Source organism: Colletotrichum siamense (assembly GCF_013390195.1).
Source record: "Colletotrichum siamense strain Cg363 chromosome Unknown KSG_Cg363_contig06, whole genome shotgun sequence".
In the NCBI taxonomy this organism is placed as follows: domain Eukaryota; kingdom Fungi; phylum Ascomycota; class Sordariomycetes; order Glomerellales; family Glomerellaceae; genus Colletotrichum; species Colletotrichum siamense.
The window spans coordinates 1,702,963-1,721,829 of NW_023501019.1; the positions used below are offsets into that span (position 1 = coordinate 1,702,963).

An 18,867-nucleotide genomic window follows, 5' to 3' on the forward strand; every position below is an offset into this window, starting at 1 on the left:
ATGAAGACCGCCATCCTGTCCCTGGGCCTTGCTGCCAACCTCGTTGCCGCCGCCGGCCTCCGTCCTCGGGACCCCGAGTAAGCCACCTTGCCCCCTTCCCTTCCCGTCCCGTCCCGTCCCCACTTCGCTCGGAAGCCTCCCCAAGCGGAAGCCCGCACGTACGTACCTACGGCATCTAACACGGCGTGTCTAGGTCCGACCTTGCCGCCTTCAATTCCGCCGCCGACGCCCTCATCTCCCAGTACATCCCCCAACCCGAGTGGGAGGCCCTAACTTCGGCCGTCGGCTCAGCTGCGAGCGCTGCCGGCGTCACCGCCGACGTCAAGGATGTCATCTACTCGGCTCTCAAAGCCACCGAGGCACCCTCCTGGTTCGCCAGCGTTGTCCCAACGGCTTACAGCAGCCAATACCAGGTATGTCGAGTAGTGCTGCTCCTCAAACGGCGCAACTCTTTCTCTCTTAAGCATCCCCACCCTTCCCTAGATTATGTGAACACTGACTGACTCCTCAATAGGCCCTCGAGACCGCCATCGACTCGCTGAGGCCAACGGTCACTGTCACAGTTCCTCGCCCGACTGTGATCGCAATTACCACGACCGACGAGAGTGGAAGCACCATCGTCGCGACCACCACAGTCACCCCCAGCCAAACCACCATTACCACCGACGTCGTGCCTACTCCCAGTGTAAGTGTCGTCACCGGCACCGACTCTGCGGGCAACTCCTACACTTCCACCATCATCGGCTCCAACGGCACCGCCACCGGGTCCGCGGCTACTACCGCGTAAGTTCTTGTTCTTCCACGCCTGTCACAGTCATCGCCTCCCACTAACACCACCTCAAAGCACCGAGACCGTCACAGAGACGACTGCCACTGGCTCCGCTTCTGCCTCTGAGACCGAGTCGGCCAGCGGCACCGGCACCGAGACTGCGGCTTCCGGCACTGCCTCCGGAACCGCCTCCGGCACTGATGCGCCATCCAATGCTGCCCCGACCGCCATGGCCAACGGTCTTGCCGGTGTGGTTGCTGTCGTCGGTCTTGTTATGGCCCTCTAAGTCGACAACGTTAAACCACCGAGCATGAGAACGCATGAACAATGAATGGGAGACGGCATGTAGGAAACAAAAGGGCTTGGAGTTTCGGTACATAATTCTTCGTCTCATTTGATTTCTTTGGCATCTTCGAAAGATGAGGGCCGATGACAGTCTCTAGGCTGTCTTCTTGTATGACAATCAGTAATGAGTAATATGATCTGACGACGGAAACAAAATGCTCCTGATGCATACCAGCTGGACCTTCCCAGTATTTTCTTCCTACTCTTTCATCATCCGTCTCGACTTTGGGGGCTTTGAGGGGCTCTGTGTGACCCAGTCAGCAATCACGGAAATGAATGTACAGTAGTCCGTCCTAGAACACGGCCGAGAGTAGATGGCGGTCCCAGACAAGAGTCGCTGGGAAGGTTTGAACACGCCGAATATCGAGGAGCTTTGAGCAACTAATCAACTCGTGTAAACGCCAAACACTCCATGTTTATTCTTTTTTTTTCTTTTTTTTTTCCCCCGCTTTGCGCTATTCGTACATAAAGGCTACCTCTCTACAGCTTATGGAGTTGATACCTTCGTTCCCGTGCGATGCTGATGAGCGAGAAGAGAGAGATGGGGAGAGAGAGAAATCTAGAACCTGAACCACTACCTCCAATCCCTCTTTGAACGCTCGAATGCAATTCATGTCCCTTGATTTCCCAAAATCATGCAGAAGCTATGTGCAGTAAAAAGAAACTTTTTTCTTCGTCTATCGGCAATAGGCGAGGGGAGACAAGTGTCCTCCTTGAGGCAAAAGAAACCGAGAAATGAAAGCAGGCCGCTGACGTCCGTTGTGTCGAGCCCATGCCCAGTACGCCAGAGAAGAGAGTCTCGTCATAGTGTGTTTCCGTCAGGAATGTATGGCGAGGATGGCCATATCCTAACGCAAGGTATTGCTTCTTGCCCACCTGAATTATTCCGCCCTCTCATTATTTCTGAACTAAGCCCTCGCGAGCTTGTCGCCAAGCATCCTGCAGGGAGCCTTTCCGCAAATTTCCCGATCGTAAGAAGACGACCAACTTTTCCAATCGTCTGTCATCAGAGACACCAAGATCGGGCAGGCTCAAACCTGCTACCAAGAAACGTGATGGACTCAACGATACTCGGGAATGGACAGTATACCACGATCTTGTGGCGGATGATCTCAATCCCGTCGTGTGTAGCAGGCATTGTAAGAGAAGATTCCTCAACCACTGCGTACGTAATTCATCAAACATCTCTGCCTTGTGTCTCCGACCCAACTCGCCTCTCAAGGCTTGCCAATCCCGGCAACGAGTTTTCTTGCTTCTTCATAACGAGATTCGACATCGCCCAGGGGCCAGTTGCTTTTCTCATTTTCCAAGAGAATTGTTTCGTAGTAAGCAATCAAATTTTTGAGGCCAGTTGTGCTGACCATGTCTCCCGTTGCGTCCGCCATTGCACAAGCCCGAAACTCCTCAAACATCTCCAAATCAAAATGCCGAGCCAAGAAATGAGACCAGAACCGGTAAAGGGATATCATATCGTTACCACCGGGAACGCCGCAAGCGGTGTCGGAGGTATTGCTAGGGATATCTTCAGCAAGAACGCCTGCACCGACGCCGGGGAAGGCGTCCCGCCTCTTGCACAGTGTGCGTATGCGAAACTCAGGATACGGGATGTCGTTGATAGATTCCATTGAGCGCATCACCAAATGCGCGCGCTGTGATGGGCTAGGAAGAGTGCTGCTGCTGCTTGTGCTGCTGCCGTCCCTCGCATCACTACCACGAGCCTCATCGACCTCTTCTTCCAACTAGGACTGAAGGACTTCGGCAGGCTGTGCATGACTTCCGTTGGTCAATGTAGCGCTGCCTTGAGTCTCGGCGGTGCCATTCATATTGGGCTGACCCTTTGTCTCTGCATCAGCAGAGGCCGAGCCCTCAGCGGAACCGCTGGGTTGAAATTCAGGAACATGAGCTGAGAGCTGACCATTGGGGTGGCCGGCGGCTGCAGCATCGGTGGGATAAGGCATGTATCCGTTTTCAACACCGTTTGTGTATCCGGTGGGGGAGGTGACGGGGTAGTCACCCATCATGCCTGGGGTGTATTGGACAGAGTGAAAGGAGCGGTAGTAAAAGTATTGAGGTCCCGCGTTGCGCGCAGCTTCCACACGCTGGTCCAGGGCTGGGTAGACGAACTTCTGCCAGTGTGTGCGAGAACGGACGCGCTCAACGTGGTCGTCTCCGATAACGTAGTCCAGCTGTGCGCACTCGCAGGCAATCATGCGGAGCGCGTCCGGATGCGCACCCATCTCGCGTACTCTCCCAAAGCCAAGCACGAGGTCAAACGGGACAAAACCCTGGCCGTCCATGTGCTTGCGCAGGAAATCATCCTTGAGAAGATTCTCCAGGGAGAAATAATACTCAAGTTGAGGAATGGCAATGTGTCTGAGATGTTCATACCATCCAAAAGCCGACTGCGGGGTAGGCATGGTTTGGTAGTCCCAGGAAGGCTGACCCATGTTGGCCTGAACTTGGCGAGCGCGGTTGGCGTTGGAGCCGCCAACTCCACGGAAAGGTCCTGAACCGTTAGATTGGCCGCGGCCGCCACGACCTCCTCGAGACTGAGAACCGCCGTAGGAGGGAGCAAAGTTGTTACCCTGGTGCAGAGGGGGGCTGGCATACTGGCGGGGAGGCCCCTGAGAGCTGAAAGAGTTGCCGTTGCTCATATGTGAAGACTGTTGAGCGTGCATGGGAACGTTGCCTGGATGTCCGCCACGGCCACGGAAGTTACCGCGGCCTCTGTCGCCGCGACCCTCGCCTCGGACAGGTCCTGCCTGTTCCTGGTTCGTAATTAGTACATGGCAAAAGTTTTACCGGTCGAACACCATGGAATTTGGACTTACGTTTGTTGCATTCGACTGTGAGTCCTTAGTACGCTCGCCAGAAGCAGGTGTGGAAGCCTTGCGCTGCTCCTTGGTAACGTCCATGGAAGCTCGCTTCGCGGCAGCAGGAGGCTGTGAGTTGGTTCTGGCAGGGGCGTTACCATCTCTGGCACGCTCTCGGGCTTCACCTCCGGTTTTGGAGGGGGCTGTCGCGGACTTGTCAGCGGCGGCGCCAGCAGCACCGTGGCCTCCTCTAGAGGTGGTATCGCGGCCACCACGAGCACCGCCTCTTCCTCCGCGAGCACCTCTTGTCGAGGGAATAGGAGTGGAGAACTGCACACTAGGCACGAAATCGATGCGCTCCCACTTGTCCTTGGACCGTCCCTTGGAACCGGACTCATCTTCAGCCTCTGGGCGCTCCGCTTTCTCGGCGGGCTTGCGCTTCTCTTCCTTGACGGCCTCCTTGACGGCCGTCTCCGGTGTGGGCCACGAGGTAACGTCGTTGACAGGCGGAGGAAGTTCGGTGACTCGGTTATCTCTCTCGATCAGCCTGGAGCCACGAGCGCCGGTTCTCCTAGCAGTAGCGTCGTCAACCTTGCGCTGAGCCTTGGTGCCGTTGACGGCACCGTTTGTAGCGTCAGAGCTCTCAGTGATCTTGCTCTTCTTCTTAGACTCCTGGCTGTTGGGCCAAGTGTCGGCAGTGGGCGCCGCACCAGAGTCTGATCGAGAGGGAGCGGGTTGGGCGGGCAGGGTGATGGTGGTCTTCGCGGCTTGGGTCTCTTTCCTTTGCGTCCAGATGTTGACCGAAGGAAGCGGCGCCTCAACCAACTCGATCTTGGGCAGTTCCTTCTCTTGCTCTGCGGCCTTATCCTTCTTGGACTCCTCGCTCGACTCTTTACCAGCCTTGCCCTTTCTTGGCTTCTTAGAGCCCTTCTTCGGCTCGGCTTCGTCGGTCACGCGAGTGGATGCACTTGCTGACCTGACGCTCTTGTCACTTCGACGGGTCGAGCTCTCGGTGGCGGCATCCTCATCGTCACGTCGCGAGTCGGCGACCGAGGCCGCGGAAGATGTGGTGTTGTTAACCTCGGCTGGTGCGGAGGTAGAGTCCTGCTTAGAGGCCAGCTGGGCCTTGAGGGTCGTATTTCTCGACGTCTCTTCTTCAGCGTTGGCGGTCTTGACGGCGTTGGGCTCAGCGTTGGGTTGTTCGCCGTTTGCTGAGTCCTTGACGTTCTCGGTGCTCTGGGTGGCCGAAGGCTGACCCTTGGCGGCTTGAGCGTAAGAAAATTGAGCAGCCATTGTGTCTCGTGGTAAGGCTGGTTCAGAAATGGGCATGCCTTGGAAGACTGTTGGGGGTATATCGGACCAGGACAGATGATCTATAGATCGAATCCTGCCAGGCCCCAGAAAGATAGCCTCTGAATGGCTTATGCGTTGGTGAACCGAGGTCTACCAGCAACTCCTCGAGCGGAGACAGACCAGAGAAGGCGAACCAACCTCCCCGTGTAGTCTGAAGAAAGGGCGTCGAACGACAGACTGAGGTGTCGTTAGCGGAGATATTGGTGTCGATTGACGTCGTGAACAGGTCCCGATTTACTGTTGGCGAGAGAGTTTGTTAGGACAAGGTGGTTTTTCTGATCCAGGCAAGGCGAAAGATGCTGCCGACACAAGAGAGTGGGTGCGGGGAGGGCAGGAAACGAGCCTCCGACAGAGCCAGGCAGACGAAACTGTACTCAGTGCGAAGGCGCGGGGGCTGGAGAAAGGTATGGAGGGGTCGTGAACAAGCGGTGGTAATCGTACCGAGTAAGAGACTGTTGGGTAGAAGTCAACGGAATTTGGTGGGCTCAAGGGGAAGAAAGCAAGTCGTCCTCGGGTTGCCGCGATCTAAGAAAATTGGCTGCGAAGAACGGGTAAACTCAAAGCTTCGATTGGAGGAGGGCTTGTCGGACTGAGGGGTTCTCTCGCTGGCAGTTGTGTACGCAGGTGGGTAGGTAGGTAGGATATGCAGCGGACAGAAGGACAGCGCAGCAGGTCCAAAGGAACAAGAGACCACGAAAAATACCGAGAGTGGTAAGTTTGTGGAGGAGAGGGAGGGGAGATTTTGTGCGCCTGTCTGTGGAAGGGGGAGGAAAAGGTTACAAGAATAAAATCTGAGGCCCGAGTTTTTTTTTTTGTGAATGAATTTTTTTCTTCTCGGGAAAGCCACTACCTACCAGGTTGGCACTTGAGGTAAAGGTGGAGGCAGCTTGTCGACCTGACTTTTTTATTTATTTTTTATTTTTTTTATTTTTAGCGGGGAGGTGGGAGGGGAACACAGAGGGTAGTGAACGGTGCTAACAGTGACAGCGACTTGGACTTTTTGACCGTGACAGACGGACAGAAATGACTGACTGATTGAGTGACTGGCCTGTAGTATCAGCCTGGCTTGGGCGGGAAGGGACCTAATACCGACCTGGGAGCGGAGAAATGGATTTTTCCCTGGTTCTACACGCCCACGGGGAAGTCGGGAGTGTGGAAGAGCATGGTCAGGTCAGGCAATGTAATTAATTCACCGTATTGAATTCCTGGACAAACAGACGGACTACCTACCTAAACATGGAAGCCCAGAGCAAAAACGTCGGGCTACCTACCGAAGGAAAGGTAGGTTAGGTACCTACTTACCTTACCTGCCCGGGGACCATACCTACTTACCACCTGAGGTAACCACAATCACTCCGGCGGGCGGAAGCCTCTGAGGGTGACTGCCTGGGCACACGGAGGTCCAGGCCAGCGCTGAGGTTTACCTGCATACTAAGGTACCCATCAGGTAGGTAGGTAGGTAGGTGCCTACGTAAGTAAGGTACCTAAGGTAAGGTACCTATCTACGGTGCGAGGCCCTTGGGGGCGCATTTGGGGCGCGTAGGTACCTGGTTGGGAAAGGTAGGTAAAGGTAGGTAAGGTATGCCCTGTACTTAAGGTACGCCTCAGGCTGCCCTGCTATCGCCCCTCCTCCCTCTCTCCTACCTACCCCTCGCTGCGTTGGAGTGAAGATGGTGAAATATTTCTGCAATTCCCTACCTACTGTTGCCCGTCGCCATTTGTCGCTCAGTCTCGTACCTCTCTCTGCATCCTGCCCATCCTCCGACGGACGACTGTGACCTTCTTCTGCATGAGTCCACAAAGTTTCCTTTGGCTTCGTGGCGGCCGTGGTGGGGATGCGCGAATATAAGTTGCGATGGCTTGTCTTCCAAGGAAGGCTTTTCCATCTCCTCATCTGTCTCGTTTGTGTGGCCCCCAGCTCGCGGCCTATTCGCTCGTGTGCCGTATGGAGATGCGATGCAAGTGCTACCAGACTTACAGATGCAAAGCACCGCACCGCACCGCACCGCACCGCATCGCAACGCAATGCGCCAACCGAGCGGGCAGATGGGGTTTCGACAAAAATAAAAACGGGCCCTGTCTTGCCTTACCTTACGGATACCTTGCTGGCTGTCCTTCCCCTCGGTTCCTACTGGCGTCATGGGGCATCTATCTACTCATCATGATCTTGTTGTCGGCCTAGTCCCGACCGCCGGACGCCAACGGAAGACGCAAAGCACATCTCTTCGTTTCGGGATCGTGATGCCTGAGAAGAGTTCGCCCTCATTTTTGCTTCATACCATGCCAAATTGTACCGACTTCATATGCATTGCTGTAGCCCCCGACTGGTTGTGTAGATGATACCCCAGCCAAGTGACGGGTCGGAACCTGGTTCGAAAATACGTACCTTCTTCGGAGGAAATGCAGATCCAGAAGCCCGTTGAACAAATCCAAATCCCCTCGGCCGCCACACGCCAGCAACATCTCAGGGCTGAGGGCTGGATTTGTGTCCACCCTAAAGCGGCATACCCTGACCAGCCTCGGATCCCGTCATCCATAAATCCATTTACCGCGCCATCTATTCGTCCATCCTCCACTCGACACTCGACATGGCCGAAAATACTTGGTGGGAAGAAGAGGAGAAGGGAGGGTAACCGCGGCTATGGGACCCTGGCCTGGCACACTGCATCAATTATTATTATTATTTTGTCCTTCTTTTCACTTTCCCTTCTTACCAGACTCCAGCACCCGCCCGACTCCGTTCACCGCACTTGAATTACCTAAAACGGTCTCGTCCCTGGTGTGATCAACTGATGCACTCTGTCATGAATTACGAATGTGCTCGTTCGGTTGTGTTCTCAGCAGCACCTCAAGACCGCAGACAAAGTAAAGCATACAGTACTCAGCATGTCTGCAACACAGCCACAGCAAGCGAACCCAGAAGTTCATGACGGCCACAACTCATGAATGGCTGCAAACCGCCACCATCGCCACAGCGCAAGCCCTGTCTGGACCCCGTGCCGTGCTTCTCCAGTGCTTTCCTTGTTGGATGGACCCTGGCTTTGAAGGATCGGCTTGCCGGCCGTCCATGCAGGAAGAGAAGTGCTTTACTAAACGTGCGAAAAGACATGGGTGTCTTGAGGCGCCCGCATTATCCAAGGTAATTTGCAAACGAGACCTGCATCTTCGAGTATCTCGGACATGGTCGACACAAGCACCCGACATCCTGTGCCAGCTAAAGCAAAACGTCTTCCTGACTAGCCATTCCCTTCTCCAAGTTTCCCAGTAACAACCCAGCTCGCTCGCCCCCTTTTAGTTCCTTGCACATCTACTTGTAGTCATTGGACAATGTATTTGGCAACGGACAAGTTACCAACAGCCATCTAATCCGAGAGACAACCTTCTCTGCCTCAGCTCAGTATTTCAGCAACAATTGACGCTAGCCCGTTGCTTTCGCTCACTGGTGCAAGGAGTCCCGCTTCGGCCTTACAGCCATCTCTCGAGAAAGCGCGCAGAGAAAGCGGGGCGGGTGTTGCACGTCCAAGGAATGGATCCTTCCTTTCGGGACAGAATGTGCGGTAGTCCGCACAGCGTCGTCGTTGCGGAAAGCCGGCCGGTCCCACCACACTTCGGCCAACTAGACGGCATCATGAAGATGGCAAGGACAAGAAGATGGACAAAGCAGGAGAAGAGCAAAAGCCGCAGTCACACCTTGATTCATGCAGTAAAATCTGAATTTAGCCGCAAATCCGTCGTTTTGGCTCTGCGTTTCTCTGCCGGTGCCGTTAAAAGACACAGCATGGCACATGCGCCTCCAGACGCCTCCCGACAACGAAGCTAGCCCATCGCTCAAGGCTATTCGTATAATTATCTTATCGGCACAGCTCCAACATTTCTCCTCACATGTTCGTTCTCCACAGCCAGATCCCTGTGGATTTGGGAATGGGATAGACTGACTCGGCCCCCGAACGTTCCTGGACGTGCCGAATTCGCCCGGGCACTGAAATTCCCACCCACGCCTATTTGATTGTACTACAGCATCTACGGGAAGATGTTGAGATGTCAAAATCAACACCAATTTTCTTCTGCCTGGTTGGGGGGATCCCTCCCGACTTCTCGGCATTTACCAGACTGCAGCCATCTGTCGATCATTGTCGTGCCACCCTGGGTTTGCGAGGAACTTTCCCAGGAAAGAAAGCACATAAACGACTAACGCGCTACGAGTCTCTATAACTCGTAGGCTGACTATATCCGTCCGTAATTTTTATGTTATGACATTGAGATACGGGATGGGCAAGCTTGCTGTCCTCAGGCGCAAGTCCGAACGGTGGAACCTGGGAGCTAGACCCGCGGTGGCTAGAAACATCAAATACAACAACCGAGTTGAACTTGTGTGTTCGCCATAATGCATGCCATGAAATTTGCTAAAATGCGCCAGACATTGATCTGTTATTCATCGCTTAAATTGAATTATTTGTCCATTGATCAGAGAATTTTCGATTGCAGCTGACAGCCCGAGCGAGCACTATATAGAACTACGCGGTATTGCAAATCATTTAGTCGTCAGGAACTTTTTCAGCCCGACATCCATGCCGCTGCCCTCCTCGCCCCAAACGTGGTGGCAAGGCGCAAGCCACTGGAGCCCATTGGAAAATAACTGACTAAATACCACAACAAACAGGCCAGCTGAATCAGCGCCGAGATCAAGGTCAGGAAAGTGCTGTGCAGCTATTATGGATCGTTAGTGAAGTCAGCGGTAGAGTAAGGCGCGGTAGAAACTTACACCCAGTGAGAAGTAAAGAGAAAGCCCCAAGGATCCAAAGTAGGCCGCGGTGAAGGGCAGGCGAGGACCGGAGATAAGATGCTTCGCATAAGCTGTTGGGCCCATCATGGCCGCAAAGGACGCCAGGAACAAAAGAGAGCCAAGAGTCCATCTAAGAAGTTGAATCATGTTAGTAACCCATGGACATATTTAAAACACCATCAAAAACAGATCCAATTCTTGATAAAGCACTAGTCACGCCGTTCTGTCACCGGGTGAGGTGCTCGAAGACCTAGTTCGCCATGCGAGATCATCTGGCATAAAAGGCGGGAAGATGCAGAGTCGTGAAAACCCCCACCAGGCGATGTTGTGTCCCGATCCAACCACCTCACGTCGATCTGCCGCGCCGGCAGCTAGCCAGGCTGTGCAGACACACGTGGGGTTCGAGGGGCCCGGATGGCAGATCAGGGGAATGTCGAGGCTGGAAACTTACAGAATTACAAACTTGCGCGGCCGCAACGACAGCACTGGGAACAGGGCGAAGCAGATGACGAAGCAGGCAAGTGCGCCCAAGTTGCAGGCTCCAAATATGAGCAAACGGTCCCATCGACTCACTAGGAAACACAGCTACGTCAGTTTATTTGGCAAGAAGGAACAGAAGGACGCATGGAACTATAACCTAGCACCCAGCCTGTTCACATGGCAAACCAAGACACGAATACAGGGCTATGGTGTACACTAGCTGCAGGGGAGTTCGAGCTTGGCCCAAGCTGTGCAAGGAGGAGGAATGGAGATGGTGACTCACGCGTTGCGAACCCTTCTTCCTCTTCTCTCCTGCTAGCAGCAGGCAGAGGTGCGCCGGCTCCCTCAGTGGTTGGAAGTTGTATGTAGCTGTTGTTTCCGAAAGGATTCAGCGACTTGATGGACGACATGAGGCCGCTCTGTTGCGCCGTATTCACAGGCACGTCCTGATCACGTCGTGACCAGCCGAGGGAGTTGATCGAATCCCTAAATGATGAGGAAGCCATGGTTGGAAGGTTGCTCAGAGTCGCAAAAGACAAGCGATGACGCAAATGGTGCAGGTAGCGTCCGCTCAATCAGTCTCGGATAGACAGACAGGTGGGCGCAAAATGGCGGGGTGTTTCTTCGACTTCGAGCACGGTATGGTCAAGTGACGGGTTTTCGAATACCAGAACGTGTCCGGTAGTCGTTTCGAATGTCGATTGTAATTGGGCGAAGGGCGGCGTCGGGGTCGTCTCCGTTGCTGCTGCTGGAGGGGGGGAGTAGACGAGTGGGATAGCGCGACAGCTGGACGGTCGAGAAGCTTTCTCCACAGTCAGAATGGCCAGCTTGATTGATATACAGGGCAGTAGCAGAAGGGAGGGTCGGGGGGCGCGTACGACGGACTGCAGGATGACCACCTGTTCGAGTTGTGATGCGACGTGGGCTGGATTCTGGAAGCCTAGTGTCCGCGCGTACCGCACCGCGTCGTCGTCGTAACGCAAGTCGAAGACGAGAGCGGCAACGTTGGAATCGAAAGGGGGGGGGGGGGGGGGGGGGGGGTTGGAAAGGAGTTGATGCGGCAGCTGGCACCCACGGGGAGGAAAGGCAAGCAAAGGTTGGAAGGTAGATGTCTGCCCAAGGGAGATGATGAAGGTAAGCTTGGAAGTGTCTCAGAATGCTGTGCAGGCGGACACCTGTAGTTAGAGGTTCCGGGTGTTGCAAGTTCAGGAGGCCAATCAACGGCAGCAGCCTTCCGCAGCTCGGCCTCGCGGTACGTATCTCGCTTTCCCCAATGAGACTGGACGCCACTCAGAGACGTTATCGGGTCTCTCTTGGCTCCAAGTGCTCTAATCCATCGCACATGATTGGCAGCCTGTTTCACCCTCACCACCCTCCAGGGTCCACTGGCGGTTGCATCCTTTACAGACTCAAGCGGACTGGGAAGACGGACTGGTGACAGTGATCCCCCGTCGCAGCTCCGACATTTGCTGGCAGCCGTGCATACCTTGCGTACCGTACTACCGTGGAAGAAAGCAGACGACTTAGACATAGATTTGAATGCGGTGCCCGGCATGGATTGATACATAGCGATAGGCCCTGGAGTGTGGGCGAGTGCAACCCCCTCCTCAAAGCATACCCATCGATACATCACGTATCCGTACCACCGACTTTTCTCTCAAGGGCGGCATTTTTAGAGATAATAATTCAAGGCGGTGAAGCTTGAACGTGCCGCGCCCGCTTTTGACTGCCCACGAGTCTTCCGCTTTTAACATGATGCCATCGATGAAGGCTCGGGACAAACCATTTCGGGCATGAACAGATGGACGGCATGCATTCTGACAGCGCCTTCCCTGGCAGGATGAGTTTTGCTGTACACGAGTACACAAGCTCTCCAAGCCAACCAAGGTCAATTGTACAGGATATCGTCCTGTCAGCAGCGGTGTCCGAGGCTGCATGGCATGGGTAAGGTGTTTTCTGGCGGAGGAAACTGGTTTCCGAAGGGGCAATGTGAATGAGACGAATCCCATAATCGAGTCCAAGGCATTTTGAGGCGTTTCTTGCTTACCGGGTTCCTGGCCGACACGTCTGAGAGCTGTGGATAGGCCCGTCCTGGCGAATTCGTGATGTGTCTGATTGTGGCCGAGCTAGACACTTTGAACGGCATGACCACTTAGTCTTGGCCGATCATTAAGCAGGTCCCGATGGGCGTCGCGAGTCGCCGCGGCCGGCGCGGGACCAGTTGGTGTCTTGATGTCTTAGCTGGCTGACTGGGGGGGATCACGGGGTCCGGCCGGTCGCCTCCTTCGCCCCCCTCCCCTCCCCCGGGTGCCCTCCATCAAGTCCCGATGGCGCCCAAGAAGCAGCGAAAAGGCTCCGGCGAGAAACGGTAAGGTGTGCCACCCCCGGATTATGGGACGAGTCAGGAGATGTTGGTGAAGTGACAGGCCTCGACCAGATGATGTAGTGGCTATTAGTAGAAACCAGCATTGATATAAATGCTAGCGCGATTCCCTTCAGCGACCGAGGGAGAGGATGAGGAAAGAAGAGACAATCTCCCGGAAAACACCACTTCTTCGACAGAGAGCAACGACGACCCGACCGGGTAGCAGGCAAAGAGGAGGTACGTTCGTCCAAGAAATGATTCAGAGAAGGGCAAGGATTGCAGAGTTGTCGTTGACACGGTTCAAAGTATCAGGAAGACACATCAACTCCAGCCATTCACCAGATATTGATCCAATGCCTCCGGGGTTCTGGACTTTATGCACAGACCACCACGCTGCATCGAGTGCTACATAGCCCAGTACGAATACAGCCCACCTACCTTACCTACGGTAGGTATCTAGCTAAGGTGCCTACCTACCTAAGGTACCTAGGCAGCGAGAGACAGACCGAGACGCTGGGAGCCAGAGAGTGACGGAATCAACTGAAGCGCTGGCAAGCTGGGCTGGAACAACATCACCACGTCAAAAAAGGAAAGAAGCTCTGCAGACGCCACGACGCTTGGAGTTGACTTTGGACCAACGTTGATTGAGCGAACTGTGCTGTCCGACACAGCCGCCGGGTCAGGTCCCAACTTCCTCCCGCCTCTTCTTGGAGACATCGCTCCGGCGTCCCGTCACCATCGGCGTCGCCTTCACCTCCACATCTACCTGCCTGGCCTTAGGTTCTCCACTGCAGGCCAACCTGTATGCCCGTCGGGCATTTTGCTCCAGAAACACCAAAGACCAGCAAACTCAATTTCAGCGGCAGTCCCGTCTCCTGTAAGAACAACATCAACGTCAATACCAATACTGCCGCCGCCCCGGAAGACACAGCTTGCGCAGCGCAAACAACATCAATAAAAATAACACCCGGCAGGGATCACCACACGCGCACTGCATCTCTGACCCGGATTCCGACCCCGATCTCAAACCCCATTTATTACGTCCCGTCACCGAATTGGGGAGCACTTATCACAAACAGCCCCCAACGTCCAACCAAGTACGTACTTATTTCCCCCGTTTCTTCCAGTCTTCCATGCAGTCGTTGCCCTCGGAGACTTGACGCAAGGCTGGCCAAGTATCTCCCTCCCGTCGAAGCAGATAGCTCTGCTCTGCTCTGCTCTTGCCTGCCCTGCCCTGCCTTTTGCCCTCCATTGCACTGCAAAGTACATACGGATAGCTCGTCGTACGCTGGAACCGCAACCCCAGTCCATGCTCACCCATCCATCCTTCGCTCCCCCTACCGTCACGACTCAGCCTCAGAGCCGCTTGTTCCGCCAACCATCTATTATACTTGGCCATATACTCTGGCTTCTGTTCGGCTCGAGTGGTCTATCTCTCCTTCTCCCCGTTTCTCCCATACCCCTTCAGAAGACGCGACATCTGACTGGTCGCAAGACTGCTGCTGGATCCATGGTCGCACGCTCCACGGTGTTGCCCGCGCATTAACACCATCTCGTCCCAAGTACGTCGCCCAACGTCCAAAATCCTGCCGAGTGCAAGTACATGAGCTGACGTCGAGCTAGGACAGAGGAGAGACACCGACTTCACATCGAGACGGCTGACTTGGACTGCCTCGCCTTAACCCCGACCCGTCCGAACCGGCGGTCACGAACCAGTCTCGGTGCTCACTCACCTTTACATACCTACTTTACCACGCCATACTAGACTTGCCTTGCGCAGTCTCCCGTCCGCTACTCACAACTCGACAGCTCTTCTTCTCACTCTCATCGCCTCAGTTTGAGTATCGGCGTCCGTCAAGTTAAGGTGCCCCTGCAAACCCAAGACTACCTGCGACCTTTTCGCTCGTACTTGTGCGACACTGCGCAGCAGCCGAGCCAAAGCGTTTGCTACCTCGAAAGGACAACAGCCGCGGCGTACATACACCTTTACCCACCACCGCACTATTACCCGTAGACAGCAAGGTAAGTTAAGTCAGCATCCGTGTTGCTTTCGCTCTGCTCTCGCCTGTTTTCTGCGACTCATTCCTGTCTATTCCTTGCCCCCCATCCCCGGCGTTGTCATACCTCTTTGCCCACCATTCCCTCTCCCAGTCCTGGATCCCAGGTGTGTTGTCGCATCGCATCCCAGCAAACCCTCGCTGGTTCCTTCCCCTCTGCGAACCCCTGTCTCTGAGCCTGGATCACTCACGGCCAGTTCCATCTCACATTCCAGAGCAGTCGTGTCCTCCCTTGACGTAGGAGACCGCCTGGACACACTGGCTTGAGGATTATGTGTGACGGGGAAAGCCAGAAAGTGAGAGAGACAGAGAGGGAGCGCGGCGCCCCATTTCCCCTCACCCCACCCCCAAGTACTGCGACTGCGACCCTACCCATCTGGGTTCCCTAAGGTACCTTAGGTACCTTAGGTACCTTACCCTGCCTTGCCTTACTGTACCTATACACACAGTACGGGCGAGGTCAAGGTACCCGACCTCTGCACCCCTCGCTCGCTCACTCGCCCGCCTGCCCGCCCCTCTCTCTGCCTCGGCGACGGTGTCCGCAAACCACCTCGTCCATTGCTTGACACTACCTACACACGATCCAAACCCCAAAAAGTGCCAACTAACTATTCGCCAGACCAGACCAACCCAGCCCCGAGGCAGCTACACCAACACACACTACCTACCTGACCTACCTACGTACAAACCCTCGGGTCCCCGACACCGCACTTCCATCGCAACCACTTCCAGCCAACTTTCCCTCCTTCTCCCTTCATCTGTCTCTCTCTCTCTCTCTCTCTCAGGTGCAACAACCAAACGCCGTCTCTTCTTATTTGTTCTGTTTCACCAGCGAAACAAGCGGCGATCGCCTTTTTTAACATCTTGACGCCCGTTGCGACTGACCGACAGACAGTGACCAACATCTCCCTCGCCTCGCTCTGACTTTCTGTCTCTCTCCCTAGCGCCCACACTCGCACTGTCTTCTCTCACCCGCCTTCTCGACTGTCACCTAGCTGGAAATCGCTCGCGCACCCTACCAGGTCTGCTCTATTTAGGCCGCCGTCCCGGCATCTTTTGCAACGCTTCGTTGAATCACCGTGTGACAAGAAGCGACTGTCGACTGCAAATACCGTACGTTTTCAACCGTTTTACTCCTACCCAGTCGGTGAGTCAGTCCTGCTTTTGGCGCGCCCGCCCTCATTGCCTACTTTACTCCGCTTGCCTCGGTGGCGTTCGGGGCTGTCCATTGTTTGTGTGGAGAACATCCGCATGTCCAACCGCTACGCTCGTGTCTGTCGGAAACGAAGACAACGACCCGCGTAACTGCGCAACTGCGCAGCCTGGGTTCACGCATGACTGTGTCTGCATTTACGCCTCTGGATTGCACCGCTAACCTTCCGGCCCCTTGCAGTTGTCGAAGTTACCCTTAATTCTTCCCATCTCGACGACCTGCATAGCCTCCACGGCCGGCTCAGCCTTTCTGCTCCACGACAGGCGGTGTGAGCAGCTCCAGGTATCACGAGGCCTCCGACAATCACGGAACCGACACGCTTGAATCACGATAAGTCAACACTGCGCTTCGAGAGAACAAGACACGAAATGGCACAACACGGCTTCGGCCAGTTTAACGGTGGCCACGGCGGAGCTGGCGGCGGAAGCATCGATCCCAATGATCTTGCCATGGGCGGCAACTTTGGATCATCCTACTCCAATAACTTCAACTCAAACTCTGCAAACAACTCCAACGGCTTCTCGAGTGGCTCTGCCCTTTTCGGCGACGACGAGCTTCTCGATGGCCTTGGCAGTCCGACCGACACCCAGCCTGGCATTCACGGCCACGGCCAAGATTTCGGCGGCATGTCAGATATGGGCATGGGCTTCAACCAGACGATTTACGGCTCTCACCATGGCATGGATCAGAATCATATCAACGGTTACTCCAACACCCCCGATGGTGACCCTATTCAGAGCCCATTCGTTCACAGTTACAATAACTCGCAGTTTCGTCAGCTACACCACCCCCAGTCTCTCGGTACATCGCTACACTCGCCAATTTCTTACTCGGGCTCGCCTTTGACCGGATCAGACATGAATGCCGAGAGCGCCGATGCCAATTACCTCAACGCCAAGAACAGAGCCAGAATGGCCCAAGCAATGCAGCGGAAGAGCTCTTCCAACACCCGAAGCCCAATGACGCCTAAGTCGACCATGCACTCCGTGCCTGAGACCACTGGCTTTGGTTCACAGTCAATCAGAACTCAAGGCTTGCATGAGAAGTCGCCATCTGCCGGCCAGTGGATGCAGACACCAACTGGAAGCATGGCGGCATCTTACGGCTCGGGCTTTTCGTCGCCCATTCAGCCCGGCTTGGCTCAACTGAACGAAGTAATGATGAAAGGGGGCACTTCCATGCCCGCAAAGCTTGGTGTTCAGCCCGCTGCTGTGTCTTCACAGGAAATGAAGCGCAAGCGGCGCCGTGAGTCCCACAACCTAGTCGAGCGAAGGAGACGAGATAATATCAATGAAAGAATCCAAGACCTCAGCAGACTGGTGCCTGCGCACCGTCTGGAAGATGAGAAGATTCGCAAGATGATTCAGAACGGTACGCCGCTCTCGCCCACCCTCACAGGCATCTCGAATCCCTCTCAAGCTACCTCGGGTCTTGCTGGTCCCGGTGCACGTCGCGCAGCTGGTGGCACGACTGGCAACATTACGACCGGCCTGCCCATTGAGGACAAGGACAAGGGCCCCAATAAGGGCGATATTCTCAACGGCGCTGTCAGTTGGACCAGAGATCTGATGTGGATGTTGCATTTGAAGCTTCAGCAGCAGGAGGAGCTCATGAACGCAATTGCGGAACTCGGCGGCCACTTCCCGTTCGAGCTCACGGAAGACGAGAAGCGCATGCAAACGGAATTGATGGAGGCAATTTCGAAGAACGATGACTTGGGGTACTCACGCGCAAGCGGCTCTGGGCTGAGGGTTCCCCATCACACCGACTACCGCGGCGAACCTCTCAACGGTTCTACAAATCCCGATGGCCTTCCTGTCAGCCCACGGGACGATGCAGCTGCTGTCCTAACCAACGACCTGGGAGCCGGGAGCGAGTTCTGGAACGACCCAGACGACGACGAAGGTGGACCTGTTTCGCTGAACTTCAAGGAAGAGGACGAGTTCGGTATGGATTTGACACAATAGTGTCGTGGGTGGCATCTTGGGACGACGGCGTTTGAACGACAGCTTTTTTCCTTTTTTTTTTTACTACTGGCGAGGCCTATAGCTGGCTTAAGCTAGATGCAGTTGTGTGATTCGTTCTCATACTTTTATACTTGTGTGGGCTTCGCATCCTTCGGTTGGTCAATAGGGGTTTGGATCATAGGCAGCGGCGTTGGCAGGATCTGCGGTTACGTAGGCAACGGCGGAAAGCGCGCGGAGGGGCAACAACATGACGCGGATTTACCAAAGGTTTGCGTTGGTTCTTTTACGCTCTGTTTCCTTGCCTTTTCTTTCCTGGGTTTACCGAGCATTTATCTACTGGCAGTCGTGATACCTCTGGGGGGTTCGGTTGGGCATTTGCAAGATTTATATTCTCCTCATCTTGCGGGCGGTCTCGCTTCTTATTCCAGGCAGCTCGTTTCTTTTATTTCGCAAGCATCATCTCTCTCTCTCCTCTTAATGCTAAGGTATTCTTTATATGCCTACGTTTGTCAACCCGGTCTGTTTTGTATCTACCATGCTCGGCGTGACGTCCCGACCTCTCCACGTAAGTGGCGCGTGTGTTACCTCACATTTTCCTCCTGCATCCATACAATGATACCCTCTTTTCATATTTCCATAATTAAGCTAGTGACTTTTTGCACTTGGCTCCACCCATCACGGGCTTCGTAGTTGTGTATGACTTCTGTATAGGCGTTTGCCGA

At 54.7% G+C, this 18,867-nt stretch overlaps 3 protein-coding genes across 3 annotated transcripts; 2 read left to right on the forward strand and 1 right to left on the reverse strand.

Moving 5' to 3' along the window:
* Positions 1-1,055, forward strand: CGCS363_v009458 (uncharacterized protein; the record flags this gene model as incomplete). Its single annotated transcript, XM_036641307.1, has 4 exons — positions 1-77; positions 194-413; positions 515-783; positions 845-1,055. 4 exons carry the CDS (start codon positions 1-3, stop codon positions 1,053-1,055), a joined length of 777 nt encoding a protein of 258 aa, XP_036493680.1.
* A 1,798-nt stretch (positions 1,056-2,853) lies between these two features.
* CGCS363_v009459 (putative HTH La-type RNA-binding protein) lies at positions 2,854-5,220 on the reverse strand (the record flags this gene model as incomplete). The annotated part of the gene is made up of 2 exons (XM_036641308.1): positions 2,854-3,882; positions 3,946-5,220. The coding sequence occupies 2 exons, from the start codon at positions 5,218-5,220 to the stop codon at positions 2,854-2,856; spliced, it is 2,304 nt and encodes a 767-aa protein (XP_036492995.1).
* Positions 5,221-16,546: 11,326 nt separating this feature from the next.
* On the forward strand, positions 16,547-18,145 carry CGCS363_v009460 (uncharacterized protein; the record flags this gene model as incomplete). Its single annotated transcript, XM_036641309.1, has 1 exon — positions 16,547-18,145. One exon carries the CDS (start codon positions 16,547-16,549, stop codon positions 18,143-18,145), a length of 1,599 nt encoding a protein of 532 aa, XP_036492959.1.
* Between the last annotated feature and the right edge of the window lie 722 nt (positions 18,146-18,867).